The 22,126-nt window shown below is 38.4% G+C and overlaps 1 protein-coding gene across 3 annotated transcripts in view; it reads right to left on the minus strand.

Moving 5' to 3' along the window:
- The window catches only part of ACACA (acetyl-CoA carboxylase alpha), a 377,264-nt gene that overhangs the window by 206,060 nt on the left and 149,078 nt on the right, over window positions 1-22,126 (minus strand). For all 3 annotated transcript variants that reach the window (XM_072137153.1, XM_072137152.1, XM_072137154.1), the window contains exons 28-32: window positions 20,124-20,242; window positions 6,695-6,718; window positions 4,603-4,746; window positions 3,465-3,567; window positions 2,122-2,229 (exon numbers count right to left, since the gene is read on the minus strand). In XM_072137153.1, the coding sequence (XP_071993254.1) occupies window positions 2,122-2,229; window positions 3,465-3,567; window positions 4,603-4,746; window positions 6,695-6,718; window positions 20,124-20,242 (498 nt within the window). The remainder of the gene's footprint in view (window positions 1-2,121; window positions 2,230-3,464; window positions 3,568-4,602; window positions 4,747-6,694; window positions 6,719-20,123; window positions 20,243-22,126) is intronic.

The raw sequence follows: 22,126 nt of genomic DNA on the forward strand, positions 1-22,126 counted from the left end.
ATGAAAACGCTGTGTTTGAGAAAAAGTGCTAGTTCACATACAAGCAGCTTGATTTGATGGCAAGGAATAAAAGTATCATTCTCCAAATATCAATTAGCAGCATCAATTCATTGTCAGTATGATATATTCAAGTATAAAAGATGAACTATCAAGAGTTCGAACCAAAAATGAATTCTTCCTTCTAAACCCCTAAAGTTCCCTAATGACTCACAAAGAATTCCACTTTGGTTTTACACTTTACATCCTAAGATTTGTGATGGTTACCATTGGGGTGCTGCAGGGGACTGTATTGGTCTCACTTCTTTTTAAGGACCTTCAGCATAGCTCACATGCAAACTTTGCTCTCTGCAGCGATTGCGCTTTCCTTCCTTGCATCCACTTCCCCGACCAGTCAACTTGGCCTGGAGATGGTGTAAAGAGGATAATAATGGCAATTGCTGGCTGATTCCAAGCACTTTTGATTATTTCAGGGCTTCTATGGCACTTTTCCAAGAAGCCCTGATAAATGTCCACCTATTGAACTGTATTAAATGTTTGAAATGTGTGTATTGAAATGCTTTAAGGCGCCCATTTGGTGTAGCAATTGGTTAGGGTCCCAACTCAGGCACCCACTAATAAAACATCGGCATTATAAACTGCCAAACCAATTTTCAAGAAAAGTATTTTCTATTAGAAATGTTATATGTCTGAACATAAGCTCTGATCTTATGCTAAAGAAGTAGGCAGTGCCCAACACTTTATTTGTTTAACAAGCGGTGTAGCAATAGAAGGAGAATTTATGCTCATCTTCTCCATCTATGACTGGACAGTGCTATATTTAGGAACCATATATAAACACACCCATGAGAGCTATAGTAACTACAAATAATCATTATCACTTGGGCACTTGTATTTCAGAGCTCTGAAAATCACAAGAGCTAACAACTCAATTCACTCAGCATTCACAAAAGGAGAAGCGCAATTAGGAGGAAAAAAATCATATTGCAAGCATTTGCAATAATATTACTGTCCGGGAGAGAAAATAACTCTAATACTTTGAGTTTTACCATCAAAATTGTTATTGCTTTTAAAATTCCACAAGTGGCATATAATGACAGCATAGCAACAGGATTCTGATTACATTGTGATAATGTGGGTTTCTCAGTCAGTCTACAGTTATAAGCAGGCGATTAGGCAGCAGCACCTGGAGAAACTCCATTAACGCTGACTGCTTCCATCTCCTCTGCAAGTCATTTACAAGTATATGATCCTAATTTCTATAAACATGCTGGGGCTGAGATATTATTTGGACAATTGGGATTATTCTAGTAGATGTTTAAATGTTTTTTTCCCTCCTACTGCCTGAGGCTCGATACAGATGAAAATCAAAACTATCTTTTTCCGCTTCTATTTGTTTTTAAGAAAAGAAAGACAGATTTTTTTATTTTTTCTCCCAGCGGGGAAAGAAAAGGAGTTTGTTCAAGGATTTTGAAATTCAAGGGTAAAAAAAGTGAGAAGTGAAATCTTGAATTTTCTGTATGCAATCACTAGTAGTCATATAATGCTAGAAAGTACAAAATATAACACAAGTAGCCTGCTAATTCTAGTTGTTATTACATCACAAGGTCATATTGGTGCATCAAAAGCAAAATAAGTTTTCAGGAGGTAGTGTTTTACTGTTATCAGTGCTAAAGATCAGGGTCGGCTCCAGGTTTCCCCTGGACAACAGGTCCTCAGTAGGTCCTTTTGCAGTGAACTCATATGGCGGCATTATAAATTCAGAAACTACAACAAACCGTCTCCTATTCCCTAAAATATTCTCTAGTTTATGAGCCCAAACAGCGTCCTCGTGGTTATTTTATATAAGCCCCCAAATGCACAGTTCTAGGTACCGTAGAACCTCTAGCCTTTAAGAGTGACTCATCTCAGAGATTAGAAGACTCTACTTACCTCATTTTCATATGATCTTGGTGTGGATTTTTTAATAGGTAAATAGGTGAGAGTTCACATAAAAATAACGGGGTGAAATGGTTACAATGTCGCTTTAACTTTTTTACAGTAACACACTGCTTTGTATGATTATGGCTGCAGTACACTTAGTATAGGTGCAGAAACCTAAATTCATAGTAAAAGTTTGCTTACTTTGTTTTGCGTGAAGTCCCGGAACATTGAGGCCAAACTATCATCATCAATATCACAGTCTGTTTTGATGGCAATGTTTAGGATGTGAATGGGTTCATCTCGGATACTCTGAAAGAGATAATTGAATAACATATAAAATATTTTATATGTAAAAAAAAAATGTACATTAAATATAAGGATGTTTTTTCCTTCTGTTGTAAGTATATTTCGGGAGGATTCCTAACCAATACTTACAAGGGAAGGCTGCAAGATATGCCACTGTATAAGCATAAAGTAGGATACCACTTCTTGCTCACCCCCAGTGTCAGCAGAGTGTCTCCCTCCTGCAGTAACTATCCATATAAAAACATTCCCATCACTGGGGCACAGCCAATTTCTCAATTTAATTGAAGGTGGTGATTGATGCCATACAGTGGCATCCACCATCCATAGGCATTGTAGCCCCAACTAAACGTATGCCTATTCTTACTGCAGCCAGTAGGATACAATAGCTTTTACATCATATGCATAGGAAATTAGTGAAACCCAAATGAATATTTTGGAAGCTGAATTTTATTCATGTTTTTATATGTATAACTTATAATATTTATAGTAATAAAAACAAGGCTGATGATTAACTCTTTCCATATCTAGAGCATATTTCCCTTAAAGAGAACTTTCCAGAGATGGTCTGTAAAGAGTTAAGCAATTAGAAACATTATCAGTTTTCTTATTTAATCAGCTGCTAGTGGTGTAGGAACAGTAAGCAAATTTACATAAATATTGCTTTTTAAATAAGGAAGAAAAGCAGGGGGGGGGATGGAGACAGGAACATATTTCTTTAATTTTGTTCAAAATTTACTATGATCATTTGAACTACTTATTTATGCAATTTGGTGAATAGTTCAGTTAAATTTTTTGAGGCCCCAATCACATGATAATAATTGTGGCAAAAAATGTGGACTGATCAGAGCCATAATAGAGGTCTGTTGGACCCGGCCACGGTGGGGTTAGCGTGACAGGGGCAGCCACTCGGCTTTTAATGGAGTGGATAGGGGTGAGGAATGCAGTATATAGTAAGAGTGGTCAGACCAGCTAAGGGGCTAAAAATTGTGGAAATAAAACCCCCCAAAAATTCTAATCATCCACTTTCCCTGAAAACACCAATAGCTGTAAACAAACACAATCCGAAACATGTTAGGGATCCACTCATCACAAAATGCCCAAACCAAAAAAAATAAGGCCAAGAAAAATAAAATTGCACTACTAGGAAGTAAATTGTTTTGGTCAATAAATAGTTAAGGGACATTAGCAGGAGGCATCTGCCAGCATTATAACGTATAAATATGTTACGCCATACATACCTTATTGTCATCTTCATCATACAATGAAGGGTGACTAGCCTCAGGAAATACAGGACTTTGGGGAGGAGAGTCAGAGAAGCAACTCATGACATCATCAAACATTCTGTTAAAAAAGTAACATACAATAAATGAAGCAGAGTATGTTGTGTACATTTTTATAAAACAAATTAGCTGTAATATGTGTAGATTTTGGTACAATGTATCTGCCAGGTTCTTCCTATTCCCACAGTTCCGGCACTAGGGAAAGCCAGGCTTAACTTCATCTGATACGTTTAAGAAAGTTAAGATCTGATAGTTGTAGAGTCTGACGTGCAGAAAGCTTGCATGGATCTAATCAGCCTTTATTAGGCAAATAACAGGAAAGCTTATGACGTGAGCAATGAGAGCTGTGTAATCACCTCTCTTCCCAGGGGTCGTGCATCTGCACACATGGAAAGACAGATGCCACACTCATTGATTCAAGAGAAGAAAGTCCCTGCTGGGCCATAGTCGACAGTTATGCCTAATTCTTCTTGACATTTCATTCCTTACCGTGCAAACAGATTCCTTTATTCCCTGCTCCCAAAACAGACACCAGCTCCCACAACCAAAATTTGTGTGGTGAGTCATGCAGAAACAGATGAGAAGAGGAAACATTAGCAGTATCCATTTAGCTCCTTTTATGTTTAAAATAAACTATTGGGTTTAAAAATCTTACAGATGGAACCAAAAACTATCATCCATTGTACAGCCTTTTTTGGTCCAAATTAATGCACTGTACAGCAATGGAAGACAATTGTAAGATCCGAATAACACTTCTGGATATAGAGAGATGCATGTACGACTAACTTCTCATTAAAAATAAACAGGATTGTTTTTCCACAGGCAAGTCTCTTTTCAACTGCCTGACAATGTCACTTATGGTTTTGGCTCATACTGTAAACCATGCTAAAAGTGTCATAGGAGTCTATGGAGCTATGGGACATGGGGGTGAGTACTGCTCAACTACCATCTGATTCCCTGATGGTAAATGAGTCTTGCCCTCAGGGAATCAGATGGTAGATGTCATTTAAAGTAGCAGTATCAAATAAGTAAATGGGGAATTCATATTAGACTAGCATTTATTTTAATACAAAAGTTTTAAACAAAGAAAACATACCTGACAAAATCATCAAATGTTCGAAATGCAACCATGCCACCCATTCTCTGACAAGGAGGAGTAAATGAAGTATCAAGTAGAACATCACTGACGCTAGCAACATGCACCATCCCATAATGGTTGAGATTGGAAGAAAATGACATTCTGTTGAACCAAATGAACAGTATGAATTTAATTGAAAAAAAAAAAATAATTTCATTCTTTACATGCTCCTCTTTTTTTAAGCAGTTAAGGACACATTTCCCAATGATAATCTTGCATGCAAATGTTTGTAGCCAATGAGTGTAACCTGCTACTTGACTAGTCCCTTTATCAATAACTGGAGTAGGAACAAGCCTGCACAATCACACCTTTATGCAGCCAAGAAAGGGGGCGCAAGAGACCCTTAACCCTTTTGCAACCACTCAATGTTAACTTATGTCAGGTAGTGCTTAAAGGGAACTTGTCACAAGATGCCTCAATTTCACTGGTTGCAAAAGCCCGATACAGCTGCATTGCAAATATGCCTTTCTGATTCCTCTGAGAATGTGCATTACAATATAATTGTGTATTACAACTTGCACCCTGACAGAATCCTCCAGGTAGTTCCAAAGGTTGGCTTTGCTTTGGATGCATTTCAAAAACAACATGGGACTCAGCTCTTGGCCCCAATCCTTGTGCTCCTGTACAGCTCCTCCCGCTCCCACTGATGTCAGGTCACCAGGCTGTGAGCTCTGTGAAGGAGCAGGTGGAAAGAGCTGTACATGAGCACAAAGGTGGAGGCCAAGAGCTGAGCAGTTTGCAGCACATACAAGTTACATGTTGTTTTGTGAAATGCATCCAAACCAAAGCCCAACCCCTAGGACTACACAGTGGAATCTGTTAGGGTGCTAGAGAAGTTATAAAACAATTATATTGTAATGCAAATGCTTAGAGAAAGCATAAAGGTATATTTGCAATGCAGCTGTAATGGGCTTTTGCAAATGAGTGAAATTAGTGAAAATGAGGTTCCTGGTAACAGGTTCCCTTTAAGAAGAACATAATTCAAAGTACACCAAGATTATTTATGGGATAACAGAATGAAAATGATCCAAACTTTAGAGAAAGGGGTTATAAACTGATGTGGTATAGTATGAGATGTCTTAAAAGCAAAATGTCTGCAGAATATATGCCTCCAGAGCACTGAAAGACTTCAAACCCAGTAGACAACAAAGCACTTGACAGTATTGGGGCCGTGAATTGGCCACACAATTTGTCCCAGGTTACAGCCCAGACGAGCACACATATTTATGCTTCAGAACTAAGGCTACTTGCACAAAAATGTTTTTTCCTCTGGCTGCAAACTATGGCTCTCTTGTCTATTTCTGCGGTTAATGTGTTCAGTATTTTTAGTTTTGAGTTGTAGGTCCGTAAAAGCAAAACATAGGCTGCTAAATGATTGTATTAAGTAACAACTGATCTGAAAATACAGACATCAGCATTTTTTCACAGCCCCATAGACTTCTATTGGACGGGATAACTGCAAACATGGAAAAGAATAGGACCTGTACAGTGTTTTTACTCTCAGTGGTGCTAGGGCCGTAAAAAGGGCTGTGAAATCCTTAGCTGTGAGCATGAGCCCATAGAAATTCAAAGAGATGTGAGCGAGCCACAAAAAACATGTTATGTGTTAGTGTGTATGAAGGATAAAGGCCAAAGACACACCTACGATGGCCTAGTTTCACGGAACGACCAATGTACCAAGGACAGGACTCCAAGCATCATGTATCACTATGATGCTTAGAGTTCTATCCCTGGCACTATGGGCACTGAAGTCCAACCACCAAAAGTCTGATTGACAAGCAGACCACGGTTGTCTGAAACAGCCCAAACATAGTGAAGCCAAAATAAAGTATAAAATTCATATGCTTTTTGCAAAAACAACGTGATTAACATGGATGAAAGTTATTTAATTTGTGAAAAAAACAGCAACATGTTCCACAAAATTTACCCTCATATTCCTATGATATATTACCACCTTTTTTTTTTAGATATTAAACAATAATTTTCATAGCTGTCATGATCTCTGCAGTAATCAATTTTATTTTCAGAGAAAATAATGTAAATGCCATACCTGTTCAGGGTAGGGATGTTCCCCCTATAATAAAAAAATATATATATTTTTTACAAAGAGAAAAAGCTAAAAATATAAACCAAACAACTAGAATATCATTCTCATAATTATTTTTGCAGAAAAACACATTTTTTTCAAACAAGCCTATTAAATGTATCTGATAATTTCTGTAAAATACAGTTCCTGTACTCCATCAGTAAAATATTTACATAAATTTAGACACAAAACAAAACAACAACATTTTAGATAAAACTGTACAATACCAACAACCAGCATCCTTCCAGGAAAGAATCAAAGTTAGCCTACATTCACACTTATGTGTGCCCGCTGTTCCGTGACATGGCGGGCACACGTCGGCGCTGGGGGGAGGGGAAGGGGGTGAGCGATGCTCACCCCTCCTCTCTCCATAGAGATACATGGGGCACGGCCATGTTCGCCCATTGCCGTCTGTGGGGGACATATATGCCGTATATACGTCGGCCTTATATACATCCCCCATATGGCAGTGTGAGTGCAGCCTTAAAAGGTTTGCTTATGACAGAAAGTACTCAAATCTCTATCCCCTAGTGATGCCAACATAATAAAGATAACTTTTAACTAATTTGCAATTTTACTCAGGTTTGTATGCTGCTTTTGCCATTAATGCGGCAACTCCTCACTGTAAGGCACCATGCACACAACCATCAGGGCGGTGTATAAATACGTCTCTCATACACAGTTATGATGCACAGGCTCGGTACGGTTACGAGCTGTAGCCGCAAAAAGATAGTGCATACTATATCTTTGGCTGTATCTACGGCGTGCTACTACTATTTTGTATGGGAAGGGGCGGGGGCGAGCAGCGCTCAGCCTCTCCTCCTCTCCCGTGCGACGATGTCTGCCCACCATGCTGCTGCGTCATGCTCATGAACGTGTGCGTGCTATGCATGCTGCAGCCCCTATCGTAACACTGCGGGCACACGTTCGTGTGCATGGGGCCTAAGATTCCACTCTCTGAGCGGGCACCAGCTGAGCAGACAATTCCTGATTTCTCTGTGCTCTGCTTGTGCAAGTGAGCTTCCTGTCTCCTGATGTAGTGAGCAGATTAGATTATCATGGTACAGGGCTTAGCTACACTTTCATTTAGCTTGTGAAGATTCTGCTAATAATAATTGACACACAGAAAAAGAAATATGAGATAAATCATTAGATGAATATAAGATTGCTTATAAGATAAAAGCAAGTTAGATAGATATGAAATAGATAGCTAATCAAGAGACCACCTCAATCACTCACACACACATCTAACCAATCCAAATGTTTTCAATACCCTGCATTTCTTTTTTAACAGATACATGCATGTTGTGGGCTAGGCTGGTGGTCTGGTAGAAATTGAAGGGGACCTCATGTTGCTTCTGCTCAATTATTGATTCTAAAAATCATGATGTGATGATTTTCTATAACCAGCCAGATACAATATAGCAGCTGTTTTGGGGCTTTCACAGCCCAATAATATCATTTGCGACTGCTCCAGTAGCCGATCATTTATCGATGGAGTGTACCTGGATCCTCCCTGGTTCTGAAAAAGAGAAACAAAATAGCCCTAACTAACCCTAACCCTGCTAACCCTAAGGCACTTACCATACACTACTAACCTTAACCCTTTGCCTACTAAATTTACAAAATTTACCATATGTCACTTACCCCAACTTCACTAAAACAACCCTTCCCTTTACTCATGAACTAACACTCTCCATCCAACCCCAGGAATAAAGTATCTCCACCAAACCACCCAGCCCCAGGAACCCAGGCCACTTTCTAACCACCACTGCCCAGGGAATACCAGGCCCTTCCCTTTACCAAAAAAAACCAGGGCACCTTCAACCAAATGTATCACACCCAGCCCCAGCAACCCCCCATCCCGAATCGTACAGTTTTACACTTGGTATGTGTGCAACTGGCCTGACTGATGCAAAAAACCAAGTACTGTAGTGAACTGGCTCCAACTATGGTGTGATAAAAAGATGGTTCAACATCCAGTGTCTTGCAGGTGAGTATGAATTTCTTAAGACTAGCTAAATTGTTTAAGGCTTAATTCTTATAAAATGCAGTGCCATCTTATTATCTTTACAAATAGATAGCCGTAAAACAAATTTGATAGACATGTGTGATGTACAAAGGTATCCTTTTGTTTTTATCGTTAATTCAACAGTGAATACCTAAAGAATATGATTTCTCTCATTAGTCTTCATTTTAGGAATTATCAATATGATTTATTAACCATGAAGGAGGAGGAGGCAAAAACCAAACAGATATGCAAAATCAAGACCAGAAGACAATGATTACACTTCACTGTGCATTATCCTAAATCCATTTTTTTGCACAAAAAGCAGCAACTAATGGGGTGTAGAGAAGATCAGAGGGAGAGGTACACCAGTAACACATTCGCTTGCTGAGAAGTTAATGATGTAGATTCCGCCTTATGTATAAGTAAATAAGTAAACACATACAAATTGCAGAGAAGCCAATGGATACAAATAGATCTGAAATAACAAAATAAATCCATAATAATTCTCATTCACAATTTTTAAAGATGTTATGGCTCATTTATGGACAAATACTATTCTGGACCCTCACAGTTCAGCACTTTCAGAAGGTTACAGTAAGTTCATAAGTATATTATGTTCTTACTACATTTAAAAAATTTTTGTACAAATTTTTTTCGCTGTGAGGATCGGTGAACAAACTGCTGTTTTTGTTGCTACCATTTTGGGGACTGCAAGACCTTTTGATCACTATATATACAAATTTTTAAGGCTAGTGAAATAGAGGCTATTCCAACATTTGTATTATGTAATATATACATAAAAAAAGACTTTGATCTATTTGTTATGTGACCACGCATGGTTATGGATAGCAAATACTGATGCAACATAATGTAGTGAAAACGGCCCTATTAAAAGAAATTTAAAAAACATACACGAAAACATGAAAGAAATACGGAAATATTGTCTGGGCAATTAATTAAAAAGCATAATTAAGGGATTGATGCAAGCTAGACGCAAGAAATAAGATTGAACAAACTTGCGAAATAAAGAAGTGAGTGAAAACCTGGAAAAAAAGCAGCATTTGGAAAAAAAACACTATTTTTCCACTACATTGACTGACCTTTGTGCTTACAAAGACACACATTTTAGCAATCATCAGCAATATGTGAAAATAAATCCAGACTACGCCGAGAAGGGACAGCTGAACAATGGATCAAGCATTTACACTTCCTCTTATTTGTGCCAGTTGAATCCACAGCAGGGAGCAAATTTATGGGTCCTAAAGACTAGTCCAATAAAGAAAAGGGGCATGTGTTTGAACCGTGCTTGTTCTCTTGAAACAACACAGTGGAATAAAGATTAATCTATTTCTACAGACATATCAGTTTATATATACAGTATATATACACAGTATATACAAGTTTTATCTTTTTTTCCATAAAATCTCTTTAGTTACCATTATAAATTCAGTACAAGAAGATGCTTAGAATTTAGGGTTACATTGTTGTATATTTGACAAAAAAAAAAAAGCATATTTCCATCATGTTCAACCAAGGACAGTACAATGGAGGGCAAATTACAGTTAACCCCAGCTTTACCAGTAGCAGAAACAGTCCCATAGGATTAGAAATGGCTCAATTAGACTGTTATAAATATGAAGGGTTATCTAAATCTATGTATTTTGATTGTTTAAAAGAATGCATCCAAAAGGTTTAATAAAGTGAGTTTTATTATATCTTTTATGATATGATATGTATGATTTTTCTTTGTATTCTAGATATATTTTTTTATTTAGTAGCAGTGTGGTGGAAGCTTGTGGTTCAAGAGAGTCTTTAAATGTGTAGAACATTTTAAAAGTATTCCAGGCATACCTGGTTTACTACAATTTTTAATTTTAGACATTTTTTTTTATATTAGCCATGAGGAGCAGTAGTGGAGAGTTGTGTCTGGGGCACTTACTGCATATGTTATTAGGTTCATTTTATTAATGTCACGTAATAGGATCCAAAACTCCCTTTAGCCGTGGCTGCAGCAGCTAGAAAATTATATCTGTTGTCCCACTGAAGAGGTTTGTAACTTGTGTAATAACTTTACTAAGCTTGTCTTAGTGTACAATAACAAGATGGGATTAATGTGAAGAAATGCTATTATAGCTCACTGAGATCCTTATATCCCTTTTGGACAAAAAAAAAGTGGCTGAGAAACATAAAAAGTCCTTTGCTTGCTAAAAACCGGTTTCTGAAAGGGTATTGCTTTTAAGATACTTTAGGCAGGAATTAAATATTGTAGTGGACAAATTTAGACCTCGTTTTCTAGAAGTCCTAGACTGAGGCACACAGGGAGCATTCTTTCTTCACTATCCCTCTCCCCCTTCCCCAATGGCTGAGCAAAACTCCTTGGCTGCCAGCGCACATTCTGCTAGAGGCCGCAATTTAGACGTGACTTCCTTCTTCATTCTTTCTTCATTCCTGGCCTGGAGCCTGGCCCATTTTTGGATATTCCATTTTGCTCAAGAATATAAGTAATCTCAATTGCTATGCAAAGTCTAGCCTCCTATCACAGTTTTGAGTTTCTTACCTCTCCACAGATTATTTAGTTATAGCTGCACTTACACATCCATTGGGCAACCTTGTGTAGCTGCAGCGGTGTTCAGACGTGCCCCCTCCTGCCTGTTAGAAATGTCAATCTCCCACATTCAACCGCTACTCTTAATCCCAATTACTCGCCCATCCAGGGACAGAGAGGACCGTCCTTTACACCTCACTAACAAATCCACTATTGCCAAAGGCTTATGTAATTTGTCTCATTTATTTGTTGACAATGTGCATCGGGGTTAGCGCCATGCTGTCAGTGTTTTGGTCAGCATTCCCACCAAAAGACTACCAACTTCCGAAATGAACTGGGCCATTTCTTGCATCTTATTGATATCCCTCTCTTCTCCTAAAAATACTGTGGTACATTATCTGGTTATTGAAGCTATGGTGTGCATGCAGCATTTTAGAGACACTCCACTCCATCTGTGGTTAAGATAATATCATGAGGATTGAGGAGCCAACTGCCTCTCTTAACGTATATTACAGCTTTATCCAATGTATGTATCTGCTAATTCGGTTGTAACAAATAGATAATTAAGGGTAGTTTCACCCAGTTTTTTTTTTGTTACATACATACAGGCAGTCCCTGGGTTACATACAAGATAGGTTCTGTAGATTTGTTCTTACGCTGAATTTATATGCAAGATGTAATTGTATATTTGTACAATTAAGATTAATTGCAGAAACATCTTTGATAACGGTTATAGCTGATCAGTCGGGGGACAGTCTGTATATAGGAAGGGCTTCTCATTTTGCTGAAATACCTTTGGCCAAAAAAAAAAAATCAATAATTGCAGTGGTGTATTTCTAGGGAACAATAAACAACATGAAATTTACAATATAAGGATATATGCACGCAAAGGTTTCTGTGTTATACACGTTTTTATTTATTTTAATTAATAGTTTTATTCAGTATTTTCAAACAAGTTTTTTAGAGAATGCTAACAATTACGGGTACACCAACCCATTAACACCATAGAACCTGTAAAACATAATAAATCTCCTACAAAGATATACAAGTATACATCCACAAAATGTGCATACATCCAGTCATCAAGAAATTGCATAAATGAGAGAGATCTGAGCTGAAGTGGAGGCACCCCTGGAGCACCCCACCAATTCTTTAATCACACTTTCAGTGGGCCCAGTGTCCTCCTAAATCTGCTAATGTGAAAGGTGCCAGCAATTTAGTTCTTCTACGGTTAAACAACGGACTATTAAGGTCCACCATTTCCTGAAAAATTTTGTGGCTCAGTTTATTTGTATTCCTCAACCCGTTTTTTTAAATGGATGGCACACTAAAATATTAATTTCACCAGTTCCCTGCAAAGGGATGTGTTTTTTCATGCATTCATGTTGGGGTTATAGAACACAGTTTTTATTCCTGAAAGTGTTTGTGGCTTAGGCCTTCCAATAAAAGTCTATGGAAATCTAAAACAAATCACGTGCCTTTTGGTCAGTTTATAGGCAACACAATCATGTGACATTGCCTGAAGTTGGTTCAAGCTGGTGACATTATTTGCCAGTCTCAAATGAATTGGTTAATTGGTATTAAAATTTTTTTATATTTAGTGTATTTGCATAAATGAATTGGTTTTTCTTTTCTTTTAGATTTTAAGTTAAAATGCCCATGTTTTTCTGGGTCAGCAACCAAGGTAAATGTATTTGACATTCATTCCATGCAATGTCCACTGCAGACTGCCCAAGAGAAAAAACACTAAGAAACTGAATGGCTGAATGGAACTGGGAAGATAAAAAAATAAAAAGAAGATCATTATGAAGAAATTGCATTAAAATAAGATTGCATTATTTTAAAGTGTGCAGAGAGTAGGAGAGCAGATGGACCCAGCTGTGTGTCCTATTCCAATTCTGATTACTTTCCTTGTGTCTGCAGCTCATTTATTCATTGCAAGCTTACCCCATCCTAAAAAACGCTGTACTAAAATTAATGGACTGCTGCTCTGCGAAGAAAACTCCACTGGTAGAATAAGCCTAGCGAGAAATACGCAAAGAACATTCTGAGGAACATGATCATTTCAGGCTGATAGGAAATGAGGTAAAATTTTATGAAAGAAGAAAGCGAAAATGCAAAGGTTCCTTTAGTTCTTAACAAAAACATAATGAATAAACAGAAATCTTCTTATCACAGCTCGATCAGTCATTAAGGCGTTATCATTTTTCAGAACGGCGCATCATAGGTAGTGACACAGGAAAACCAGGAAATAACTGTTTCAGAATACAAGGGCCAGAGCAGTGACCCTTTGTCTGTCAGTAGGCATGTCCTGTGTCAAGACAAGAACAGTGGGGCCAGGTAACAGTCAACCAAACATGAATGTAAACTCCCTTGAAGCTTAAAGTGTTTTTCTGTAATGTGTGTGTTAGTACGGGGGATAAGATATTAGGCAATTCATTAATTTACATGTGTGAACCAATTTCTGACCATGCGTTAAAGGGCTTTAATGAACGAGGCATTTTTTGGGAAAATTCATATGTATTGGACTAAGAGCCAGAACATTTTTTGTGCAATACCTTAAAAATGTTTGTAGTATTTTTTTCATGAAAAGTTTGTTTCACAAGTCTTCCACTGTAACTCAGGCATCTAGAAGAGAATAAGTTAGAGGGGGGAAACGATCCACTGAGTAGGTAAATGTCTGGGGAAATTCTGCTTAAACTTGCAGACCGGGTCACTGTTTAGTGCTAAAGCTGGCGCTGTCACTGGCTCTATATGCAGTGCAGAAAGGAGAAAGGCTGAAGCAGAAATAAACCACTTCTACCTTTCCCTAGGGTCGATGGCTGACAGCAGGAGAGCTGGTCCTGCTGCTGAAATCAGCAAAGGAGCAAGAAAAATTGCAATGACACCAAAAGAAGCTATGTAGACAAGGAGCCACCCTCCGTTAAAAGTTCTGCTTTGTTTCTTGATATATAAATTGAAGCCTCCTGTCTTTTAGCTCATCAGCCAGACATTGCTGTCCATAAGATGCCTGCAGATGGAGGGCCATGTGATCTCTGACCATGAGCAATCGCACTGCCAGGTGCTTATGAGAGTATTCATACATAGAGTATAAGATTAAGGTCTTGGGAGGGCAATTGCTCATTAACAGTTAGAGATCACATGACCCTCCATCTACGGCCATTTTATGGTCAGGAATGTCTGGATAATAAGGTACAGAAAGCTTCATTTACATATCAAGAAAGCGGGCAGAACTATACATTTGGAAATTAACTAATATTCTGCCCCCCACCACACGCTTACACACACATTTCAAAAAACATTAAGTGGCCAACCCTTTTAACTACAGTACTGTTTTATGGTACTGAGAAAAAAAAATTCTAAGTAATTGTTATTCTATTGGTCACTAAGGTTACGACGATACCTCATTTACATAGTTTTGTTTTTACACACAAAATTTTACTAGATAAAAGCAGTATTATAGAAAATCTCCATCTTTTCTTTTATGTAATATTTTGACAAGGTTTTTCAGGCATTTACTTTGCGGGTCCAATAATGCTTCAGAATTATAGTACAGATTGCTATGGACGCAGCTATGGATTCAACTTTATTTGAATCTTTTATGTAAAATTGGGGTTTTGGGGACTTTTTTGTAAATTATTCATTTTTATTAAAAACCGTTTTCAATTTTAATCACAGTTTGACCATAAAAGAAGATTGGCACAGTCACAGTGCCTGGATCTAAGAGTAAGTGCTCCTGCTTTATCAGAATGGATTATCATGGTAGATTTACCTTTAGGTAGAGGAAAAATAGATTTATGCATGTAGCCGGTATGGCTACTTTTTTCCACCCCAAACCATACCGCCACACAGTAACCCATACTCCTTGTCGACCCTATACCATATAATCACCTATAGTGGCCCTACATGTTATAATGCCCTCTCCCCTCCATATTGCTGGGAATAAAAATTTAAATACACCTAATATTTATATCTCCTGGTTTTCCAGCGGCACCTCTCCTATTTGCTGTGTGGCTCTTATGCAGGCTTAAAGGGGTATTCTCATCTGGGCACTCACATTCAGTTCCATTAATCTGCCATATGTAAACATTTCTTCAATTCGATTATTTAAAAAAATGTTCCTGTGTGAAGGAAATGTAGTAATATGGTCCCTTAGAAACAAGACTGTGTCCTTGCATATGACCACCTCTGCTGGAGGGATTGCTCAAGGAAACAAAAAGTTTCTGAACATAAATGTCTGAGGAGTTACTTCATGTCGCACAGCCATCCTGTGGTAATGAATGCTGAATCCAGGTGCTCAGGCAGGGCTCAATAACGCATGTCTGGCCACTGCTGCCAAAATGTGAGGTGGTCGTATCCGAGGAAGCAACATGACTTAATTTATGAGAAATTATCTTCACACAGGAACAATTTTTTTAATAACATCCAATTGAAGAAATGTTTACATGTGGCAAATTAATTTAATTAAATGTAAATGCCCTGATGGGAATACCCCTTTAATGACATCACATCATCATGTCTGCCATCTTCAGAGCCGCACTCAACACTGTTGGAAGTTTAAATTTGGGATGCTACCTTCTCCCCAAAATCTTGTGAGGTTGAGAGGTATGCCGCTACCACAAAATTCACCAATAAGCATTTTACACCATGAGGCCCATCATTTATTTTCATTAGAATGGTTAGTATGTTTTTTCTCTTCTTGGGATTTTTAAAGCCAAAACCAGGTGTGGATCATAAAGTGATAACAACAAGGACTAATTTTACTCCTTCTCTTTTTCGGTCTTGAATATCTGCAATTAAAATGTGGACACAGAACATAAAACGTAGGAGCCACCTATCAGCCTTACATAGAAAGAGAATGACCTTGAAGGAAGTAAACCATCAAATGACCTGTAACACTGAACCTTTCTCTAGTGTGTCACAGCCTCTTATTACAGCAAGACATTCCACCAAGTCCAGATTAATTCTTTACGGCCACACATTTCTATATCCTATGCCAGTTATTCACGACATTGTATTAGCACTGTGTGACTACTCAAAAGGCAGATTAAATTATAGTTATAATATATAGCATAGCTATGTAAAGAAAACCAAGCCAAAGTGGTTAGACTGTGGAAGACTGAATAATGACAGTTCTACTTAAAATAGTATAGGGAATTTGCCATCATACTTTAATGACAGCTAAACACTGCCATCTAGTGCCCTTGTATATGAAGTGCAGTCTTGAAGGGAAAGTACCAATTTACCTTACACTTATTTTACAGGGTTTTTTTCACCACACCACCAATATATACGAGTTTAGCATATCACTAACATATTCCATATTCTGATATTCCATTACCAGTTTCCAATGACCCAATTGTTATTTTCCATCTAGATTTTTGTCATTGTCTATTTGTCTCAAGATGGTCACCTATAAATATACCATTCTCCCCCTCAGAATTGACTGCAGTTCTCTGCATTGCCACGAGTATGTTGTCATACAGTAGTCACAAGGAATACTATCTTGCATCCCCTGTGTGGCACTGTAATAGTTGCTGGCATAAACGGCTTCCAGATGGTGGCAACAGCTGGGCGCTCATATCCAAGTGTCTGTTAACTTCTGAATACCAGGTAGTAATTTCATCTTCTAAAAAAAGCTAACACAGCATAATGTATATGGTGGCACTATGCTAGCCGTACGAACAGCAACTAGCATACGGCCACCATAGAAGTGCATTGTGCATAGCACAGTATAGTGAGCATAGTCACCGGAAAAAAAGGTAGAGCATACTTCATCTTTTGCCACATATATGGCCCGGCACCACGTCTTGCTATGGAGAGGGGAGGGTTGAGCAAAGCTCCGCCTCTCCAGCCAAATGTATGGTATGCCCAGGTCCCACCTAGGGCAGGGCATATGTACGTGTGTAAGCAGCATTAAACAGTGTAACTGGACCAGTGTGTAAATGCTAACAATAATTCCGGTATCCAGGGGAATAATGCTAATAACTTCCAGGGCACAGTAAAAGTTAAATAAAAAAGGGCAAATATTATATGATAGGCAAATAAAAAACAAACTCTATGCATTAACGCCTTCACAACTGCCATACGGCTATATACATCCTATATGCACATGACCAATGCAGATACCACAAATATATACATCATGACAGTGTACCGATTCTTCCCCTTCAAGACTGCCATTTAAGCTACAGGAAAGAATTAGCTTACAATTTGCATAATTGTACATGCACCCTCTGCATTTGTAGAAGAACCTGGGGAAAAGATGATGGAATGATGCTGTACATATTTATAACATATTTTGTTAAAAGTTTCTTCAGTTTTACATTTGTTGTCATTTATCAGATAATTTTATGCAGAAAACATATGTAATTAATAAAACTATCCTATCCAAAGTAAAACATTTTTGATATGTAAAGTGTTTCCAAAGATAACGTCATTTAAAGAAGTGCACAGCAGAATTGCAAAAATTGACCTGGACATTCAGGCACCAATGACCATCGTTCACAAAGGGGTCAATATGTTAAAATTGCCATAAAAATATTTTGTAACTTTAACAGTGGATAACTCCGGTTTTGTTTCACAATCCTTACAGTATATTAAAGGGGAAATTCTCCTTGTAATTGAACAGCAACTGTGACAAGTACATAACTTTTTGAAGTGAGCCCCCCTCCTGCCTGTTAGCTGAAGGCAGAATGCAGGAGGAGCTGCAGAAGACACTTTGCTAAAGTACATGCATCCTCTGTCTCTAAACCTAGAAAATGGTGTTGGATTGGCATTGTACATGATTATAACATATTTTGTTAAAGGCTGTGTTTTACAGCGTATACACACATCCTTATAATAATGATGCAGCATCAGTGATATGTTTGGCCATGACCAAAAGATTTCACGAAGGTAACATCACAAAGTAAATTAAAGAAGTCAAGTTACAAATCCAACCCTGGATTGTTACTATAATGCTCCGGTTGTGGCATACTGTGAGCTATAAGATGCCCCAAAACGGAAAAACAGAAAAAAAATGCCCATAACAGTATGAGGGGGCCTAACCCTATCCCTGCTATGCCCACAACACGTACCCTAGCCCTGCTACTGCTACTAACCCTAACCTTGTTAACATTATCCCAAGTGCACTTATCGTAGCCCAGCTTACTTGCTAACCATATCCCACTAACCTTAACCTTGTTAATTCTTTCCCTGCTATCCCAACAGCACTAACCCGAGCCCTGCTAACCATAGCTAACTAAACAGGGTTGTACTATATAGAAAAAAGGATCTTTTATTAAAATTTGAGTATATATTCTCTGGAAAGGGAAAAGTTTGCTCTACATCTTTACTTCTTTTAAGTTTTAATTTTACTTTAGCCCTCTTAGGCCCCTTCTACACTTGAGAGTGTGATGTGATGAAGTCGCAACACATGCTGCTCGGATCGCACGACCCGAACGCCGCAAATCGGAACTTAACTGACATGCTGAACTGACATGCCATCCTAGCAGCATGCGTTGCGAATGTGATGTGAGTTCATCGCATCAAACTCGCAAGTGTAGAAGAGGCCTCAAGGGCTAAAACATTTGTTTATTCAATTGCTTTTATAATAAACAGTTGCAAAATTACTACCGCAAAATTTACTACAAAGTTACTGTCAAGCCCTTGCACATGCAATTTTTAATAGTAATATTGAATCGGTGCCTGATGCCCCGCAGGAAGAAGAGGACTGTGTCTGGGGTGCATGTTTGAGACCCCCTGATCAAAATTATGAAGGAAATTTTGAAAATTTCTTGTACTTCTCTATGTCATGAAGAGCCATAGCTCTAACAGGAGCAAAAAGTGGGCCAGGCCAGAAGTGGGGCACGGCTCATGCTTGGATAATTGTGTCTGTGCCGGAAACACACCACAGTTATGATTATGTGACTGGGGTATTTAAAACTGTAGGCATGTCACACATTAACATTCTCCTGAGAAAGCATTTTTATGCAAAATGCACATCAGGGTCATCAGGGACCTGGCTAGTCCCCTAGGTCCACTAAAGGATTGGTATGGTCTTGTTGGATAAGGTTATATATTTTTGACTTATTTATTCATATATCTATTTGCCTCTTTCTATTTCCTGTACTTGGGACTATTACAGTTGTAACTGGTGAGGGGCTCAATACGGTATAATTGTAGTGTCCGTTTTTGATCAAATATCCCGAAAGTGTTACTGGATTGCATAGCCACTTTATATTTTCTTTACATAATTAGCTGTGTAACATGTGTGGGTCTGGCTTGGATAGTCTGTGATATCCCCTCAAAACAATTGTGTAATACATTGGTCCTTACATATTTTATGTGCATTTTCATATTAATTGAAAATTTAAAAAAATGAAATAATTATTTTATGGCAACTATGGTTCTTGCTTGTCTTTTGGTATTCTAGGAGTTAACAGCTATATATACCTATGACTATAATGTTATGGATTTCCTGTAAGAGGTGAGCCAAGGGCACAATTTTGGTCTTTTCTTCAGATACATACACAAATATTGTACACACAAGCATACATACGAATACACCAATAGTGAAGGCAAAAGTCACACGAACCATTTAATAACCAAATAATGACATTTACCTTTTAAAATCACTTTCTGCATTGAACTTCAGGATACTGCCATTTATAAAAAGCATAACTTTTCTGTGGTTCCATTGATGCCGTGCTCGGCAATCATTGAACGGAGCAAAGGATGAATGCTTGACTTACAGCTCTATCAATTAGTGAGAGTGAGTCCCACGTACTTGTCATAGGTGGGGATCACAAAGGTTTGCTTATGTTTCTTAACTATATGGAAGGAATAGCACAAACCTGTTTGGATGGGAAGTTGGTAGCATAAACTGAAACTCAACAACACAAGTGTTGTCCTTTAGCTGTCGGTGCTGCACACTATTTAATTCATAGGCAATGTATGCCCTCCGTACATATACCTGAAGAAAGAAGAAAATCCTCTGTCAAATACACATTAAGTTAAGTAAAATAAAAAACAGAACAAGCCAGAGGGTGCCTACAGATGACAAGTGTGATGTGGTAAAACTGTAAATTACCATGAACAGACATCCAAATCGTTCAACAATTACACATTTCTGCAACACATCTTCTGAAAACGTATGTCAATGTGCTGCCTACTAAAATCATCGGTTTATTACAGCCCCAACCTACATGCATCTCAAAGGTACCATGGCTGATATATCAGCCGTGCCTACTACTTTCTGATATTCACAAATAACTTTGCCCATATTGGAAGACCTAGAAAGACTTCATTCATTAGTACATAAACATTACAATTGCTGGCAGTAAGCTACAACACTGGAGGCCTATAACCAACAGGAAAATAAGTGTAATAGTGATGTTATTTTAACATGCACAATGTTTTAATGGAGTACTGTAAAGGGGGTTAAATTTTGCCTTTAGACAATTTAGTGGTGAAGTGATAAACTATCATGTAAAGATATAATTATCAAACCATTAAAAGATATAGCCAAAGTGGATACTACTAGCTGGCATTGTTTTGCGTAAAAACTATAATAGGTCAAGGTTTACGTAGAGCACCCCTTGATGTGAAGCTGGTGTAAAGGAGATAATAATCGATGTTTGGCTGTTTGAAAGGCATTTCGTTTATTTCCGGCCTTCTCTGGCAATTTTCTGGCATAGAAGCCCGATAAATGCCCCCCAATGTTGGGATTGAAAATGGAGGATACTTTTTATTTCTTCCTGTATTCTAGTAGCCATAATTGTAGTTGGATTCTGAGCAATGGTATAGAAGATACAGTTTATTCTCAGTTCTGCAAAACAACCCCTTCCCTATGCTATAGCAGTGAAGAAGAGATCTCACACATCAGGGCACTAAAGTGCTCCCAATCCAACAACATTCCTGGAATATCCATGCATTTTGTTTACAATCCTGCAGCAAACAAGATGGTACCTAACACTGTGGGGCTGATTTATCAAGCAGTCTGAAAGTCAGAATATTTCCAATTGCCCATGGCAACCAATCACAGCTCCCCTTTAAAATATTCATGAGCACTGGTGAAATGAAAGCTGAGCTGTGATTGGTTGCCATGGGCAACTGGAAATATTCTGACTTTCAGACTGCTTGATAAATCTGCCCCTCTGTGTGTATCTCTGTTAAGCCGAAAGATTCCTTTCAAAGGAAATCTACCATTTGATTCTATGTATTATGAACCAAACATACTTTGAAATGCTGTAGCTACACTGATGCAGAAACATAGCTAAACTGAGTGGTTTTGCTGAAAAAACAATTTTAAATTCAGGATAATGAGACTATGTCACTCATTTGCTTGGCTTGGCGCTTCTCTTCTTGCACTGCTTCAGAGAATGATGTAATAACTATGTTGTGCCTGACAGGCAGAAGGTATCAATCGCTGCACCATACCCCAGCTGCTGTGTATAAGTCATCCAGCTAAGGTTGATTAGTCCTGCCTAGACAGGTCAGGAAGCTCCGTGTAATGTGTTTATGAATGGCAAAACCACTTACTGTATATACTTGAGTATAAGCCGACCCAAGTATAAGCCAAGACCCCTAATTTTACCACCAAAAACTGGGAAAAACTATTGACACGAGTATAAGCCGAGGGTGGGAAATGCATTGGTCACAGCCTCCCCCCAGTATATAGCCAGCAAGCCCCCAGTAGTATACAGCCAGCCTGCCCCCAGTAGTATACAGCTAGCCCCCATGTAGTAGGCAGCCTGCCAGCCCCCATGTAGTAGGCAGCCTGCCAGCCCCCATGTAGTAGGCAGCCTGCCAGCCCCCATGTAGTAGGCAGCCTGCCAGCCCCCATGTAGTGGGCAGC

The sequence above is a fragment of the Engystomops pustulosus genome, chromosome 2, assembly GCF_040894005.1.
Source record: "Engystomops pustulosus chromosome 2, aEngPut4.maternal, whole genome shotgun sequence".
NCBI classification, from domain to species: domain Eukaryota; kingdom Metazoa; phylum Chordata; class Amphibia; order Anura; family Leptodactylidae; genus Engystomops; species Engystomops pustulosus.